The sequence below is a fragment of the Phocoena sinus genome, chromosome X, assembly GCF_008692025.1.
Source record: "Phocoena sinus isolate mPhoSin1 chromosome X, mPhoSin1.pri, whole genome shotgun sequence".
Classification (NCBI taxonomy): Eukaryota; Metazoa; Chordata; class Mammalia; order Artiodactyla; family Phocoenidae; genus Phocoena; species Phocoena sinus.
In genome coordinates, this window is record NC_045784.1 from 116,047,137 (window position 1) to 116,063,916 (window position 16,780).

General features: G+C 43.7%; 1 protein-coding gene across 6 annotated transcripts in view; it reads right to left on the reverse strand.

Moving 5' to 3' along the window:
* Window positions 1-16,780, reverse strand: part of ARHGEF6 (Rac/Cdc42 guanine nucleotide exchange factor 6) — a 117,687-nt gene that overhangs the window by 71,258 nt on the left and 29,649 nt on the right. For all 6 annotated transcript variants that reach the window (XM_032619178.1, XM_032619179.1, XM_032619177.1 and 3 more), the window contains 3 exons: window positions 15,182-15,266; window positions 12,884-13,008; window positions 11,076-11,277 (listed from right to left, as the gene is read on the reverse strand). In XM_032619178.1, coding sequence (XP_032475069.1) covers window positions 11,076-11,277; window positions 12,884-13,008; window positions 15,182-15,266 — 412 coding nt within the window. The remainder of the gene's footprint in view (window positions 1-11,075; window positions 11,278-12,883; window positions 13,009-15,181; window positions 15,267-16,780) is intronic.

The following is a 16,780-nucleotide window of genomic DNA, read 5'->3' on the forward strand; positions in this document are numbered from 1 at the left end:
CTGCTTTTAAGACATTTTATTTGATCTTTACAACTACCTGTAAGGCAGAGATGATCTCGTTTTGTAGAGGAGGTCACTAGGGTACAGGAAAGTGACGTCAGCTGCTTAAGGGCATGAATTTGGGAAATGGCAGAGCCAAGACTGAAGCCCTGGTGTGTCTTGACAAAAGCCTGTGCTCCTAACCAACAGGACGTCCAGAGATGAAGCTACTGAAGGGCCCGGTCAATGGCATGAGCAGTAGTTCCCCCCGGAGTTCAGAGGGATCATCAGTTTTATCTGGGATGGTCAGAGAAGACCTTGCTGGGCAGGGGGTACTTGATCTGTCCCTGGAGGGGAGCTAGAATTCAAATAGGCAGAGAAGACAGTAGAGAGTTTCCTAGGCAGGGAAGATGCCAGAAGCACAGCTGTAGAAATGGCAATGCTCAAGGCAGTACTGTTCCTGTGACAGTGAACTGTCCAGCTGGGCCGGGCTGGGTAAAGGGTAAATAAAACAAAAAGGCAACAATGAGGGCCAAATCTGGCACTCCTCAATGCCCCAAAACTGGGGCATAACCAGGTTTGGAAAGCTTCATGCAACTTCAAGGTCTGCCTGGATCCACATGGTGGCTTCACAAGGCTTTACTGGGTAAATTTGAGCAATGCAGAGCCACCCAGCCTATTACTTGAGATTGCAAATGACAGAGTCAGGAATTGAACCCAAGTATTGTACTGCCCAGCATGGTGTTCCCCCCAGCACACCATGGTTTTGCACTCGTAGGCATATTCAAAATCGACAGTTACCAAATTCTTTCCGGTTTTTATTAGGCAAGTTTTCTACAATGTACCCTTAATGCTACTTAGAACTCGGTTGTTTTGTGCAATTATGATGTAAACCAGTCTTGATAAAAATGAAACGTTCTAGAGAAACCAGCAAGATGTGACCACCTTTTGAAAGCAAGGCCAAAAGGAAGGGTAAACAGTAATGGAGAGCCTGCCAAGACAGAAGAGGAAAGGAAAGGCCACAGAAACTGGTCACTGCAACTGAAAAAAAATGTTAACTATGTGAAGTAGAACAGAGAAACATGAATTGAAAGAAAACAGTGGCTGCCATGGGGATTCCTGGGTGGCTGAACAAGATGCAAAAAGAGCTGGTGCTTTGTTAAGATCGATAAAATTGTTAACAAGGATTTACTGTAGGACTTCCCTGGTGGCGCAGTGGTTAAGAATTCGCCTGCCAATGCAGGGGAAAAGGGTTTGAGCCCTGGTCCGAGAAGATCCCACATGCCACGGAGCAACTAAGCCAGTGCGCCACAACTACTGAGCCTGCGTGCTGCAACTACTGAAGACTGCGCCTAGAGCCCGTGCTCTGCAACAAGAGAAGCCACTGCAACGACTGCAACGAGAAGCCCGCACACCGCAAGGAAGAGTAGCCCCCGCTCGCCGCAAGTAGAGAAAGCTTGCGCAGAGCAACAAAGACCCAACACAGCCATAAATAAATAAATGAATAAAATATATTTAAAAAAGGATTTACTGTATAGCACAGGGAACTATATTCAATATATTGTAATAACCTATAACAGAAAAGAATCGAAAAAAGAATATAGATATATATAATATAACCAAATCACTTTGCTGTACACCTGAAACTGACACAATATTGCAAATCAACAACACTTCAATAAAAAAAAATTACAGCGAAAAAAAATTTTTAATAAAATAAAATTGTCAAACCTCTAGCAAGACTGACAGAGGATAAAAGAGAGAAGACACAAATTACCAATAGGAGGAGTGAAGTAGGGGATATCATTACAGACTCTGGAGATGCCCAAAAGATAATAAAGAAATACCATGAACAACTTAAAACACATAAATTTGATAATTAGGTATGAAATGGAGCAATTCCTCAGAAAACCAAAACTACCACAGTTCACCCAATATTAAATACACCATTTGAATGGCCTTATAATTATTCTGGAAATTGAAGTTATAAATTTAAAACTGTGGAAAAAAGAAATCTCCAGGCCCATATGGTTTCAGTGGAGAGTTCTACCAAATGTTTAAGGAAGAAGCCATAGCAATTATTCCCAATCTCTTACAGAAAATAAAGAGAAGGGATCACTTTCCAACTCATTTTATAAAGTCACTATTAACTACACTGACACCAAAACCAGACAAAGACAGTACAAAAAAGAAAACCGCTGACCCATACCCCTCATGAATTTCGATGCAAAAAACGCTAACAAAGAATTAGCAAACAGAATTCAGTGATATTTTAAAAGAATTGTATACCATAGAATTCATCTCATGGATGTTGGTTAAATATTCAAAAATCAGTCAATGAAACCCATGGTATTAATAGTCTAAAAAGAAAAATCACATGATAATAGCAATCGATGCAGCAAAAGCACAGGACAAAATTCAACACCCATTCAAGAAAAAAAAAACTTCCAGAAAAAAAAAAGGAATAAAGAGGAACTTCTCCAACTCAATAAAGAGCATCTATGAAAACCCTACAGCTAGCATCTTAACTAGCAGTGAAAGACCTAAGGCTGAATACTTTCCCCCTAAGATCAGGAACAAGACAAGGATGCCTGCTCTCACCACTCTCACTCAGCGTAGTGCTAGAAGGTCTGGCTGTCCCTGCAGCCTTGGTGTAGGATGGGGAATCAATACAAAGAGAAGAAGGAAGACAGATTTGGAAGGACAACCTTAGAAAGTCTTTAAAAATGTAGTCCTGGGCTTCCCTGGTGGCGCAGTGGTTGAGAGTCTGCCTGCCAATGCAGGGGACACGGGTTCGTGCCCCGGTCCGGGAAGATCCCACATGCCGCGGAGCGTCTGGGCCCGTGAGCCATGGCCACTGAGCCTGCGCGTCCGGAGCCTGTACTCCGCAATGGGAGAGGCCGCAGCAGTGAGAGGCCGGCGTACCGCAAAAAAAAAAAAAAAAAAAAAAAAAATGTAGTCCTTCCAACCAACTGGCCCCATGAAAAAAATTCAAGGGGTGGATGCAAAGAGAAAAACACCAGCACTAGGTTTCAGTGACAGTTTCTTGCCTCTTGTACCTCCTTTGCCCTCCACCACTGCCTACTCCTGCCACGTGCAGTCCTAGCTAAAACCCACCCTCGGCAACACGCAGAGAAGGAATAAGAATGTGGACGTTTAGAGGAGACAAGTCCAGTCCCTGGGGGTGGTTCAAAGTGACAGGACGGGAGCAAAATTTGTCACCCCAAAATGTCTCTTTGGCATGTGGATTATTTTGAGCTGAAAACAATCAAGGCTCTAAAGACTCAGGAAGTCTTTCTTTTCACCACCCCCTTAGCTGGCTAGAGAATTTAGGTAGAGGGCCTGTTCCTGGAACAGAGCTATCAGCAGAGACATATGCAAAGAACGTGTGCTGGGTATGAGGGGGGCAACTCTCAGAGATCAGAGTCCACTCTGTGTCCCACTGTCTCTGTCTGGCCCAGCAAACGTTTATTTACCAAACATTTGCTTTTCCATCTCTATGTCAATTGCCCTCCCGCCCCTTTGAAGTCCCAAACCCCTACCCCCAACATCCTCTTTTGTCTTTAGCTGAAGTTGGTATTTAAGGTGAGGGTTTCACCATTTTGGCGACTTATTCAGTTCTCCTGGGTCTCTCCCATGTATACTTGTTATTAAACTTGGATTTCCTCCTGTTAATATCTCATATTGGCTTAGTTCTCAGACCAGACAGAAGAACCAAGAAGGGTTAGAGGAAAATTTCTTCCTCCCTGATATGACCTAACATGAAAACGTAAACCTTTTATATGGTGTTTCTAAGGCCATTAAAAAACTGGTCAATTCAATTCAATCAGTGGAAAAAAAAATCGGTCAACGTAGTGAAGAATTCAAAGGGCTTATTGTGGTGGCCTCTCCCGTTGCGTAGCACAGGCTCTAGGTGCGCAGGCCTCAGCAGCTGTGGCACGTGGGCTCAGTAGTTGTGGCGCACGGGCTTAGTTGCTCCGCAGCATGTGGGATCTTCCCGGACCAGGGCTCAAACCCGTGTCCCCTGCACTGGCAGGCGGATTCTCAACCACTGTGCCACCAGGGAAGCCCAACCCTCCTACTTCTGATGTAAAGATCCCTTTCCCATTAACTCTCGATCCATTCCCCTCCCTTGCTGAGATACAGATTCCTGTGCCTGCTGGTGGTGACAGGTCAAAAAGAAATCTAGTGATAACTAGCTTTCTCTGGACATGAAGCATCTATGTGATACACCCAGAAGATTAAAACAGGAAGTCTAAATATAAAGCCCAATCCTAGTTTTGGATTTTAATAAGTAGGAAGAGTCATTTCTTAATCTGCCTTAATACAAATTTAATTAGCCATCTACCTAATCCCCTCACTTGACATCTATATTTACCTGAGAAGAAGAAGTTTTAGAAGGATTTAATGATCCCTTAACTGAATCAGTTGCAGAAAACAAAACTTGCTTAAAATATCTGCTCCAATCATACTTGCCTCGATATTTTCTTGGCATGGATATTTTGCCAGGAAAATTTTAATGCAAAGTCCTGACAAAACACGTAGCCTCTCTCGGTAACAAAGACACAAATAAAAAAAGAGATACAGGGACTTCCCCGGTGGCACAGTGGTTAAAGAATCTGCCTGCCAATGCAGGGGACACAGGTTTGAGCCCTGGTTCAGGAAGATCCCACATGCCGTGGAGTCACTAAGCCCATACGCCACAACTACTGAGGCTGCGTGCCACAACTACTGAAGCCCATGTGCCTAAAGCCTGTGCTCCACAACAAGAGAAGCCACCACAATGAGAAGCCTGCACACTGCAACAAAGAGTAGCCCCTGCTCACCGCAACTAGAGAAAGCCCACACGCAGCAACGAAGACCCAACACAGCCAAAAATAAATAATTAATTAAATTTTTTAAAAAAGAGAGATATAATTTACTACCTTACTGATGTCGTGGCAGACATGACTTTGATGTATAAACAAGTTAATTTACAAGTTACCGCTGACTTTGAAGAAAAGGACTGAAAATTGGATAAATGGCTAATTTTCTTATTTATAATGTATCTGACTCAAATGAATAAAGGAGCAAGGGCCCTTAATGTATCTTCTGTAGTTTATATAATGACTAAGTTATTCATACAAGTATTTTTCAAGAAGATCCTTGAAAAAAATATTTTTAGTCAACATCGGGTTTACTTTTCTCATGTAACAAGAAATTGGTAACAAGGGCTTCCTAATGTCACCAGTGTCCGGGTTCCATCATCCTTGGTGAGAGGCTTTTATCATCATGGTCACAAAAACCTACTCTATCTTCAGTCTTAAGCTCATGTTGAAAGGTTTGTGTGTGTGTGTGTGTGTGTGTGTGTGTGTGTGTGTGTGTGTGTAAAACATTATACTCAAATATTCTATTTCTTAACTTTCTACACTATTACACTGGTGGTTCTGTAGGTCCTCAGAAATCAACCTCCACCTGAAGAGAGGAAGAAGATGTCCCCAGGGCTTCGGCCATAATTATCTCTAGACAAAAGTTACAGTAGAATCTAAAACGTAAAAGGCCACTCCCCAAGGGCAAACTTCCAGAGCATGAAGTGCTCTTGTCAAGGGAAGAAAACACTGCACAGCTCTCCATGGCACAGCCATCTGCAGGGTTAAGGGCTGTCTGGGGCTAGGGTTGCTTCATTTGGTTTCTAAGACAATCCTAAAGAACCTGTAGTATCAGCCTGAATGGTAGCCCAGGCTACCATGAACAAGTATGTCAGAATTCCTGACTACTTGAGTGACCTCAGTGTTACACATCTGCCCCAATAGTAAGCAGATGGTTCCATGCCTGATTCCACTTCATAAAGGACCCAGAAGTTGTATGGCAGAGGAGTTTAAAACTCCAAATTGAAGGTTTCGTTTCTTTGAGCTAGGCATTTAACTTAGAAATCATTTTTTTAACTCTTTAAAAATAAATTTTCTTTCCTGAGCTTACATAGAAGTATGGACTTCGTGGAAAGAAATTCCAAAGTTGACAAGTATTTTCTAGACCAAGCATAAAACAGCACAACATTGAATTTATATTGTCCTTCAGCAGCATCCTAGGTAGGTTTTGGCCTGCTTACTGTTTTGTGGAGGCAAGACTTGGGTGGGAAAGAATTCAAGTCAGCAAACACCTGACACCTACTTTCCCAGCAAGACCTTTGCATTACGCCTAGCTCATCTCTTCCACGGTCCCCTAAACTCGCTCTGCTCACCTACCACAGCTCTTTCATGGTTTTTGATCTCCCCAATCAATCACTACAACTTAGATTGTCCTTCTGGGCCTATCCACACAGTCTCTGTGTCTTTGAGGGTTCAGCTCAAGCCCTATCTCCTCCAGGAAGCCTCTCCCGACCTCTCCAGCCACCGTGTTCTCTCTGTCCACTGATGATCTGCTATGTATTTGACGCTTCATCATCCACCACTTCATACTGTCCATCGTCAGTTTCACCTGCAGCTCTTCTCTCTCTCCCGTGCTCCGAATCCATACTGCCAACCTGCTAGAAATCTTCAGAATGATGACTCGCTGGCGCCTCCACTCAACATGTCCAAAACAACTCATCATCTTCAGTACCAATTACCCCCCCAGCACGCACGCACACGCACGCGCACACACACACCCTTCTCCCATCTTCTCTATTAATGGAGTTCAGCATGTATGTCTAAAGCACTGCATTAGGCACTATGGAGATAGGAAGGTATACAAAGATGAATAATTTCCCTTTGACCTACATGTCAGGATGAGTTAGGCACCCCTCTTCTGCTCACCACTCTCCAGAGTACCCTGTATTTGGAAGTTATCATTCAATATGCTAATGAGATCTTCCCCTCACTAGACTATGGCGGGGCCCCATGAGGGCAAGGGGCATGCCTTAGGTTTCTGTGCCTGACCGGTGCCCAGGTCGGAGACTGATATCCTAGTCCTCTGCTGGCTGGCTAAGTGGATGACATCGCATGCCCTTAAGGAGCTCACCATCAAGCTGGACCCCTAGACTTGGCGTTATGCTCACCTCTTCCCTTTTCCTCATAGCTGATTATCAGCCAGCTTTCTTGATTCTATTTTCACAGTATCTACTGCATCCATCCACTTTCTCTTCCTCTCCACTGTCACCAGTCACCCACGCCACTATCTGGATTGCTGGGACCTCACAGCAGCAGTCTTCACTGGTTTCCTCACACCCTCATTGGTTATCCCCACCACTTCCCTGCCATCCAGCCCCAACACCACCACTAGAAAGATGTCCCTAAACCACATGCAACCCCCTGCTTACAGCTTGTCATTGACACCCTTCTTAATGTAGGTCCAGCTCATGGCCCCACCCCTTCTCTTCACTCACCGGACCCTCAGCCCAAATCCTCCTACCACCCACTCCATGCTTCCCTACTTCCCGGCTTTAACTTAGTGACTCCTTCTAACCCTCTGCCCATCATAAGCCTCTTTTCATCATTCAAGAACCAAATCAAGTGCTTTTTTCCTCTGAGGTTATTGTTAATCACATCGTTTCTTTACTCCTCCAACAGCTTCGTACGTAGAGCTTTGTCTGTGTGACTCTGTCCTATCCTGTCACAGTTGGTTGTGTACACACCTATCTTGACTACTAGACTGTAAGCTCCTTGGGGGCAGGGTCCATGAGGACAGATTTTTATAGCCCCCTCCCCACCAAGTACCCAGGAGATGCTCAATGAACAAGCTAAACAGAATTGAATGACCTTTTGATCCCTGGTCCGAGAAGATCCCACATGCCTCAGAGCAGCTAAGCCTGTGCGCCACAACTACTGAGCCTGTGCTCTAGAGCCTGCAAGCCACAACTACTGACCTGCGTGTCACAACTACTGAAGCCCGCATGCCTAGAGCCCACGCTCTGCAATGAAGAGTAGCCCCCACTCGCCGCAACGAGAGAAAGCCCACACATAGCAACGAAGACCCAATGCAGCGGAAAATAAATTAATTAATAAATAAATAAATTTATTTAAAAAAAAAGAATTGAATGAAGTGCCCCACAATATTCATTGATTTTACAAATATTTACTGAGCACAACACAGAAAAAACATCTCTGCCCTTGTGGTACTTACATTCTAATGGTCGGATACAGATGGTAAATGAAATAAATAAGTAAATGTACACTATGTTAGATAGAAAGAAATGGTAAACAAAAACCTACAAAAGGGAAGGGGGACAGGGGCAGTGGGAATAGGGTTCAATTTTCTCCTGGGTGACCAGGGAAGGTGCTACCCTGAAGCCAACGAGTGAGCAAAGACCTGAAGTAGGTAAGGGAACCAGCCGTGCTGATATCTGGGGAGAGCATTCCAGGTGGAGGGACAGCAGGTGAGGCAGGAGCCTGTCTGGAACAGGCAACCAGGAGGCCAGTGTGGCCGAAATGTGATGAGTGAGGGGGAGAGAGGTTAAAGAGAAGGCCAGAGGGGCCACCAGAGGCCAAATCCTGGAGGGCCTTGTAGGCTATTGGGAATGACCTTGCCCTTTACTCTTTTTGAGATGGGGAGCCATTATACTACTCAAGTTACACTTTGAAAGGATCACTCTGGATCTACTGAGTTTAAATTAGATTACAGGGGTGACAAGGACAGGAGCAGGGGTGCCAGTTAGGAAGCTACTGCAATAAACTAGGTGAGAGATGGTCCATATTCTTCCAGTCTGAGGCCTTCCCTGATGAGCAGGCTTCCCGGCCCCAGCTAGCCAGACCTATCCTTGACAGTTGCATAGGATGTTTCTAAGGGTTAGGTTCCCTAGGTGCTCAAACCGGAGCCAGAAAGCTGCCAGGTGAGTCCTTAACTGAGTTGTAAACCAAAGAGAGTATAGGAAAAGCTCGAAGGGAAGGGGCCAAAGACCAGGAGAAACAGCTCAGGGCAGTCGGTCCACAAGGCAGGGGCCAGACTATACGCTATAAGGCTACAAGGCATCTCAATAAGGGACACTATAAGGAGTGCGTGCTGTCTGTCTGCCCCCCACAACCCCTCAAACAATGCTTGGGACTCCCAGGCCAGGAAGCAAGAGCTGTTCCTTTTAGTTTTACAGATGAAGCCAAGTTAGAGTGAATCTGTAAAATTATTTAGAGATCCTAATGAGATTACACAAATTGAAAGATGCAGCAAGGGGTAAAAATCGGCTGTGAAAATCATCAAAACCAAGGAAATTTCAAGCACAGCCTGTGAAAATACTTCAGGGCTCAACAGAAACGTCTCAATTCCCAGTAATATTGCATTGGCCAAAAAGTTTGTTCAGGATTTTCATAACGGTGTAACGGAAAAACCCGGACGAACTTTTGGGCCAAGCGAATTAAAAACTGTTAAGACATCTACACATACGTATATAATTATAAATCTGTTACTAAACACTTATTCCATTAAAGGAAATGCCCCACCTTCACCCAACGCACAACACAGAAAAGCATGAAACTAAATTTTATCTCAAATGCTTTAGGGAAAAGCTCCTCACCGTGGTTATCTGGGGGAGGAGGTGAAGGAGAGGGGAATTTTTATTATCTACATTATCTATTTCTATAAGTTTTAACTTATTTACAGTGAGCCTATAATTTTATTAAATAATTGTATTAATTTTGAGGCATTAAAAAAAGCAATAAAGGGACTTCCCTGGTGGCGCAGTGGTTAAGAATCCGCCTGCCAATGCAGGAGACATGGGCTCGATCCCTGGTCCAGGAAGATCCCACATGCCGCGGAGCAACTAAGCCCGTGTGCCACAACTACCAAGCCTGCGCTCTAGAGCCCGTAAGCCACAACTGCTGAGCCCACATGCCACAACTACTGGAGCCCACGCGCCTAGAGCCCGTGCTCTGCAACAAGAGAAGCCACCTCAACGAAGAGTAGCCCCTGCTCGTCGCAACTAGAGAAAGCCCGCACACAGCAACGAAGACCCAATGCAGCCAAAAATAAATGAATAAAAATTAAAAAATAAATTAATTTTTAAAAAAGCAATAAAGACATTAACCAAAGGAAAAAGTATACTGAGGCGCTAACTACTTAAAAGGAGCCCTTGGGTAAATAGCTTTGAAGAGTGAAGAGATATAATAATGTGAATAACTGAACCTTATTTTATCTGTATCGTGACATTTTTATAATGCTAGGGATTTATTTTTAAATATAGGCAGGACCTAGTTTCTTTTTTTTAAATTAATTTATTTTATTTATTTATTTATTTATTTTTGCCTGTGGTGGGTCTTCGTTGCTGCGCGCAGGCTTTCCCTAGTTGTGGCGAGTGGGGGCTACTCTTCGTTGCGGTGTGCGGGCTTCTCATTGCAGTGGCTTCTCTTGTTGCGGAGCATGGGCTCTAGGCATGCGGGCTTCCATAGTTGTGGCTCGTGGGCTCTAGAGCGCAGGCTCAGTAGTTGTGGCGCACGGGCTTAGTTGCTCCGCGGCATGTGGGATCTTCCCGGACCAGGGCTTGAACCCATGTCCCCTGCATTGGCAGGCAGATTCTTAACCACTGCACCACCAGGGAAGCCCAGGACCTAGTTTCTTAAATAATAAAAGGGAAGTACATTACCCAAGCAAGTTCTAGAAAGATTACTGATGAGTGATTAGATTGCATTCTCTGGGTATCATTAGAGTTAAGGGCAATCTTTTTCAGAATCAAAGTGGCCAGACAGCTTCCTGCAGTCCTATGATTATTATTTCTCCTACACATCTCTGAGGCATTTAGACTTAGGTCTGCTCGAAGAGCTTAGGGCTAAAAAAGGAAGTTAGCACATGACCTCTCTTATTGTTGTATTCTGCCATGGTGATCCTTAGAGTAGCAGGAAGGGCTTTGTACTATATTACACGGGCTAGAATTAGTAGACAGAAGGGGACATAGTTAAGGTGGAACAGTTGTCTGAGCTTTGAATTCTTTTGCTTTTTTAGGTTTAGGTTTTGCTGCCTTGATGTAGTCTAAGTACAACTTGGTTTCAAGATATCTAATCATAGATTTTTTCCCAGTTCTGTTCTCGTCTTATTTTTGACATACACATACAAGTACAAACAATTCTGTTAACCAATGAAAACTACAAGATTTTTGGTCCGAAGACCAAGAAAGTACAAAAGTCACAGTCAAAAAAGCTTTGAAAAGATTGACTTACCACTGGATTTAATTTCTCGGACATAATTACTAGGGAACCAGCCTGTTCTCCCATTTAATGTGCCTTCCCACCAGCCTCCTTCTTCAACTCTAGTGACATAAATGATGTCCCCTTTACAGACAGACAGTTCATCTTCATTAGTCTGCTTAAAGTTGAATCTCGCCTTTACTATCAACTGATGACTTCCATTTTCCGTCATCTCCTGGAGAAACACAAGTCACACCAGATTAGGCACTCATCTCAATGAGGCAGGGGCAGATATTCTATGAATTTAGGCAAATAAAGTAGGGTGACCAAGGATAAAACCTCAGGTCCATCTCAGTCTTGAGTTTTTAATTTAGGAATGGGCCTAACATGGGTAGGCCTTGGGGGAATGAGGAGAAGGGAATTAATAAAGCCCTCAAAATTGTAGGCAAACTTTTGCATTTGTGAGAATGTGTATTTTGGAGGGGGTCATAGCTTTTATTTCCTTCTCCCCCACCAATTATCTAAAGATACTTTTTTTTTTTTTTTTTTTTGGCCACGCTGCTCAGCTTGCGGGGATCTTAGTTCCCCGACCAGAGATCGAACCCAGGCCCCCTGCAGTGGAAGCTCGGAGTCCTAACCACTGGATTGCCAGGGAAGTCCCAAAAGATACTTATTTAAATGAGCCAGGAAACAAAGTAGAGTAATAAACTATCCCACTCTGCCTCTACCCAACACCCGAAGTCTTACACAATTCCGTGACCAAGATTAGGTACCAACCTCCTCTCATAAAATCTGCCTCCCCCTTCCAATTACTAAGAATATCTTAAATTGGCTAAGACTTATTCATATGCAAAGATCAAATATCCCACAGTTCCCTAAGTCTGGAGTTCTTAACCTGTCACATGTCCCTTTGAGAAGCTGATAGCACAACAAGCCTTGACCCAAAACACAGACCAGTAAGTTCACACACAGGAGATTTTACAGACAATTTGAGAGGGCCCAAGGGGTATGGAACCATAGAGTGTTCATCAGCTTCTGAAAGAGATCTGCAATCTCAAAAGATTAAGTGCTTTGGAAGTAATTAAAGTACTTTGGAAGTAATAGCTCATGAGGGCTTAAAGCAAGTGGGTGGATTTTGACAAGGAATAAAGGTCTCAAAAGAGCAGAAGCTAGGGCGCTCCCTCCCAAATGAAAGCTCCCATGGGGGGGGTGGGGGGGAGGGAGATGCAAGAGGGAAGAGATATGGGAACATATGTATATGTATAACTGATTCACTTTGTTGTGAAGCAGAAATTGGCACACCATTGTAAAGCAATTATACTCCAATAAAGATGTAAAAAATGCAAAAAAAAAAAAAAGACCAAATGCAAAGATAACCGAGCTATCCCAATATAGGAGCTCGTCCTGGGCTCAATAGGAATGCAAAGAGAAAAAGAAAATGACAGCGGCAATGATGAGAGCAAGTAATATACATTGATTGCCTTCTACGTGCCAGGCACTATTTAGTTCTCCTAATAAGCCCGGGGGAGAGGGGAAATAACAGCAAACTTCCCTCCGGAAGTCGCCCTAATGACTGACATTTGCATAGCATTCTCAGTTGCTCAGTTCTAGAAAGGGACAGGACTTTGGGGATTCAACCCCGATTTTCAGACTCTCTGCCCCACATGCCTTTGATTTGTTCCCATGGGCCAGCCTGAATTGGGGCGAGGTTCCAAATTCGTTTTCTCACAACGCCCCAAACAACAGGATGGCTATGTCACCACCTATGGAGATGTAACCGAGATAGCAATCGAAGTTTACAAATTTTAAAACAGGCAGGGGGAATTGGGGACCAGACTTACCACTGGCTTTGACTGCCTTTGCAGCCCTGGAGCTGTGCTAGAAACTGCTCCCTGTGAGTTTGTCTGAGAGCTATTAGCAGCGCTAAGAGAAGAGGAACGTCCACATGGCCTTTCTGAGAGCTGATCTGTGAAAAGAGGAAAAGGCACCGTAAAGAGAACCCCTTGTGTCAGAAAAACATCTACAGCTTAATATTATCTTTCAAGGGACATTATCAAAGGCAACCTGATCATAATTCTAACTGCTCTATGATGAACATGCCGAGCTTATTTCATTCCCCACCCGCCCGCCTCCCTTTTTGGTGGCCAACTTCTTTTTCTTAACCTTACTGGCCATTGCTCTCCAGTAGAATGAAAAACAGCGACAGAACCACATTTTCTCTTAACCCATTTCCCTATACAACTCTTCCCTCCTGAACCCGTTGCAACAGTATGCCCTGTTAGCCCAGGCAGAACTATATTGGGTACCAAACAGCTGTTTGTGGCTCTTATTACTTTGAAATATTTCAAATTTCTCGCTTTGTTTTTTGGCCTATTACTGAGTGGTTCTTTTCTTCCTCACATGGAACAGTCTGTGTGGCACATATAATGTAAAATCCCTCTTATGCCTGGGGGAAGGGGTGGGGAGAATGAGAATGAGAGAGAATATGTGTTTGAGAAAGATGCAATCTTGATACTGGAATTATTTTTTTAAAAAAATCAAACTCAAGAGTCTTCTCTTCCTTGAAACCTTGTGAAATTCAATCAGCCCAGCGCTGAGCTCGGTGTTTTCAGTATGGCGAGAGCCGTACTAAAGGGAGGAGCTGGCTTCCTGACAAATTCAAATGAGGGTTCTCTTCCTCTCCATTTATTTTTAAAAGATATAAACTGCAAAAGTCTAAAGCCCAAACATTCCCGAGGCGACAAGCTCAGTAACCAAGTAATTTCCTTGATGCTGTGGGTTTTAACTTTCACCTCCTTGTATTTTATAAATATCTATGGCAAGGGAAGAGACTGTAAAACTTGCTAGGAGAGTTTGGCAAAGGAACATATAATTTGTACGGCATAATGTTCGAATTATACGATCCTCCCTGCCCAGAACTGGATAGTTGTCATGTGTGTTAAATATAGTTACTTGAATTAGCTGTACTTTCTGCTATATGCCTTGCAATAGCTCCAAAGCATTCTCTTCCAGAGAGCAAAAGAACAACTTCAGAGAAGTATTTTTACATTTATTGCTATTATATACAGCTCTTTTGACTAAAACTATAATTACTTGATAGCTTCCTAGATGCTCCAGCCTATTTGGCACTTGATTATATTGTCTGTTCCTGTTCTCTCATTGTTTCGCGTGGGTAAGCTGAGTCTCCCTAAATAGATGGTAATTTTCTCCAGGGCAGGGACCAAGTCTTACACTTCCTTTGTAGCACCTGGCAGTGCCGGGCACACAGCCTGTTGACTCTAACGGTTTGAGCATCAGGACCCGTGATGGAGCATCAGGGCTCTGGAGTCAGTCAGATGTGGGTCTGAATCCCAGGTCTGCTGCTTACTTTCTACTTGGGCCACTTTGGGCCTGACTTTCCTTATCTGTAATACGGACCTAATACTAACAGGTCCCAGGCTTGTTTCAAAGATTGAATGAGACCACCGATGGCTTATAGGACAGCCGAGACCCATGGTAAGGGCTCAACACATTTTAACTATGGTTATTACTGCCCAGCTGTAGGTAAGATACTATATCACGGAAGGAATGAAGTTATACTTTAAGGTTGTCATCATTTGCTTCGCATTTACTTGGATTTATATTTCATTCCGCCAACGTGATGCGTACTAAACATTTAAATAAATGATGTTCTTTTCACTCACTATGAACCTGAGGTTTCATTTCCAGCACAAGGTTACCGAAGGGTTCCTTAACATGGACAAAGGCATACAGAAAACTATGAGAAACAATATGTCTCTGGCGGAGAAAGGGAAGTAACGGCTGCATTTTGTAAACTTTATGAAAAAGGGAACTGATATTTTTTCCTTTTTATTTTCTGTCTTGTTATACTCCACTGCCTATTCAATAGCTTTGAATGAAATTGTTTCTTGGTTCTTATTATATTAAGGGCATTAGAATAACCTCTGTGACAGTTATGTTTAAATCCTAAACTATGACAGATTAAAGTATCTGGCACCCATCAGGGTTTCTTTAGGGGGAGGAGAGAAGTCTGCCCCAATCGCACAATCCTGGCCATAGACAGTTGGCTCCTAGGGTAATCAGAGACATGTGAACCCAAATGTGTCACCCAGAACCCATCTGTCCCAAGCCCTGCTTACCTTCTGTTGCTTTGTTGACAGCTAAAAGAGTGCTCAGAACCTTGGAGAAATTGACCCCTGCATGAAGGTCATCAGGATCAAATACCTATGAGAAAGGAAATTGAAACTGTTAAGACACTGTAAGTATTCAACTCAACAAACCAAACTATCAGAAGGCCACTTCCTCTAGCTCTCAGGAGAAAAAAAAAATGTAAAAGCCAAGACCCAAACCTCTGTATACCTTTGGGGGAGAAATGAAAGCAGCAGCTGAGCTGCCTAATGACATGTGGCGGGCCATCAGTGAGTCAGAGAGAAGCAGTAATGGGAAATGAGAGCCACGCCGAGTCCAGGGCCCACTAGGAAATGCACAGACCTGTTCTTCTGACCTGAGCCCATCAATACTCTCAGCCCAGTTACTGGAAACTCTGTGCTGGGTTACAGTCAATGCCCATCACCTACAGAAGGAGGGGAAGCCTTTGTAACACACTTTCCTCTGTACAGTTTATTCACTGTTCTCAGCCAGGGCACTGTCTGCAGGGCCTTCCTCTCTGCAGCCCATCCTCCCAAAGGCCACCCACTGGGTCCCAACTCCATGTCGCCCAACTTTCTGCCCCTTGACCTTGCCCCTCTCAGCTCATCTTCATGGATTTGACCCTTGGGCGGCCTAAGCCTATAGGTTCTTCCTGGCCTTAGGTGACTATTCCAGATATGACCTCTGACCTTCCTGGTATTGCTCAACTGCCAGCAGCAAAACATTAAAGAAATACAATATTTCACTTGGCCTGTCGCAACCACCATTCTGATATCCCACTGTCCCTAGGGAAGACACCAAGCAGTTGTTATTTGAAAGACAATTGTTAATTTAAAAATGTATTCAGGGCTTCCCTGGTGGCGCAGTGGTTAAGAATCCGCCTGCAAATGCAGGGGACAAGGGTTGGAGTCCTGGTCTGGGAAGATCCCACATGCCGCAGAACGACTAAGCCCATGCGCCACAACTACTGAGCCTGTGCTCTAGAGCCCGTGAGCCACAACGACTGAGCCCATATGCCACAACTGCTGAAGCCCGCACACCTAGAGCCCGTGCTCCCAACAAGAGAAGCCACTGCAATGAGAAGCCTGTGCACCGCAATGAGAGTAGCCCCTGCTCGCCAAACCAGAGAAAAGCCCACGTGCAGCAATGAAGACCCAACGCAGCCAAAAATAAAATAAAATAAAAATAAATAAATTTAAAAAATAAAATAAAATGTATTCAATATATTGTAATAACCTGTAATGGAAAAGAATCTGAAAAAGAATAGATATATAGATATATAACTGAATCACTTTGCTGTACACCTGAAACACTGTAAATCAACCCTATTTCAGTAAAAAAAATTAAAATTTTTAAAAATATAAAAATTAAAATGTATTCATTGTTGTAAAATGTATGGAGGTGTCTTCTAGTCTCATAAACGTGTATTTGAATCGAGAAGTATGCTCAAACACAGGCACAACCTATTAATCTGCCAGCCAATGATGCCAATCTATATATATCTATAGGTAACCCGACGCCCACCTTCTGGATGGAAATACACCTTCAAAAAACATTTCATTCCAGGATGTCTAGAAGTTTGCACCCTT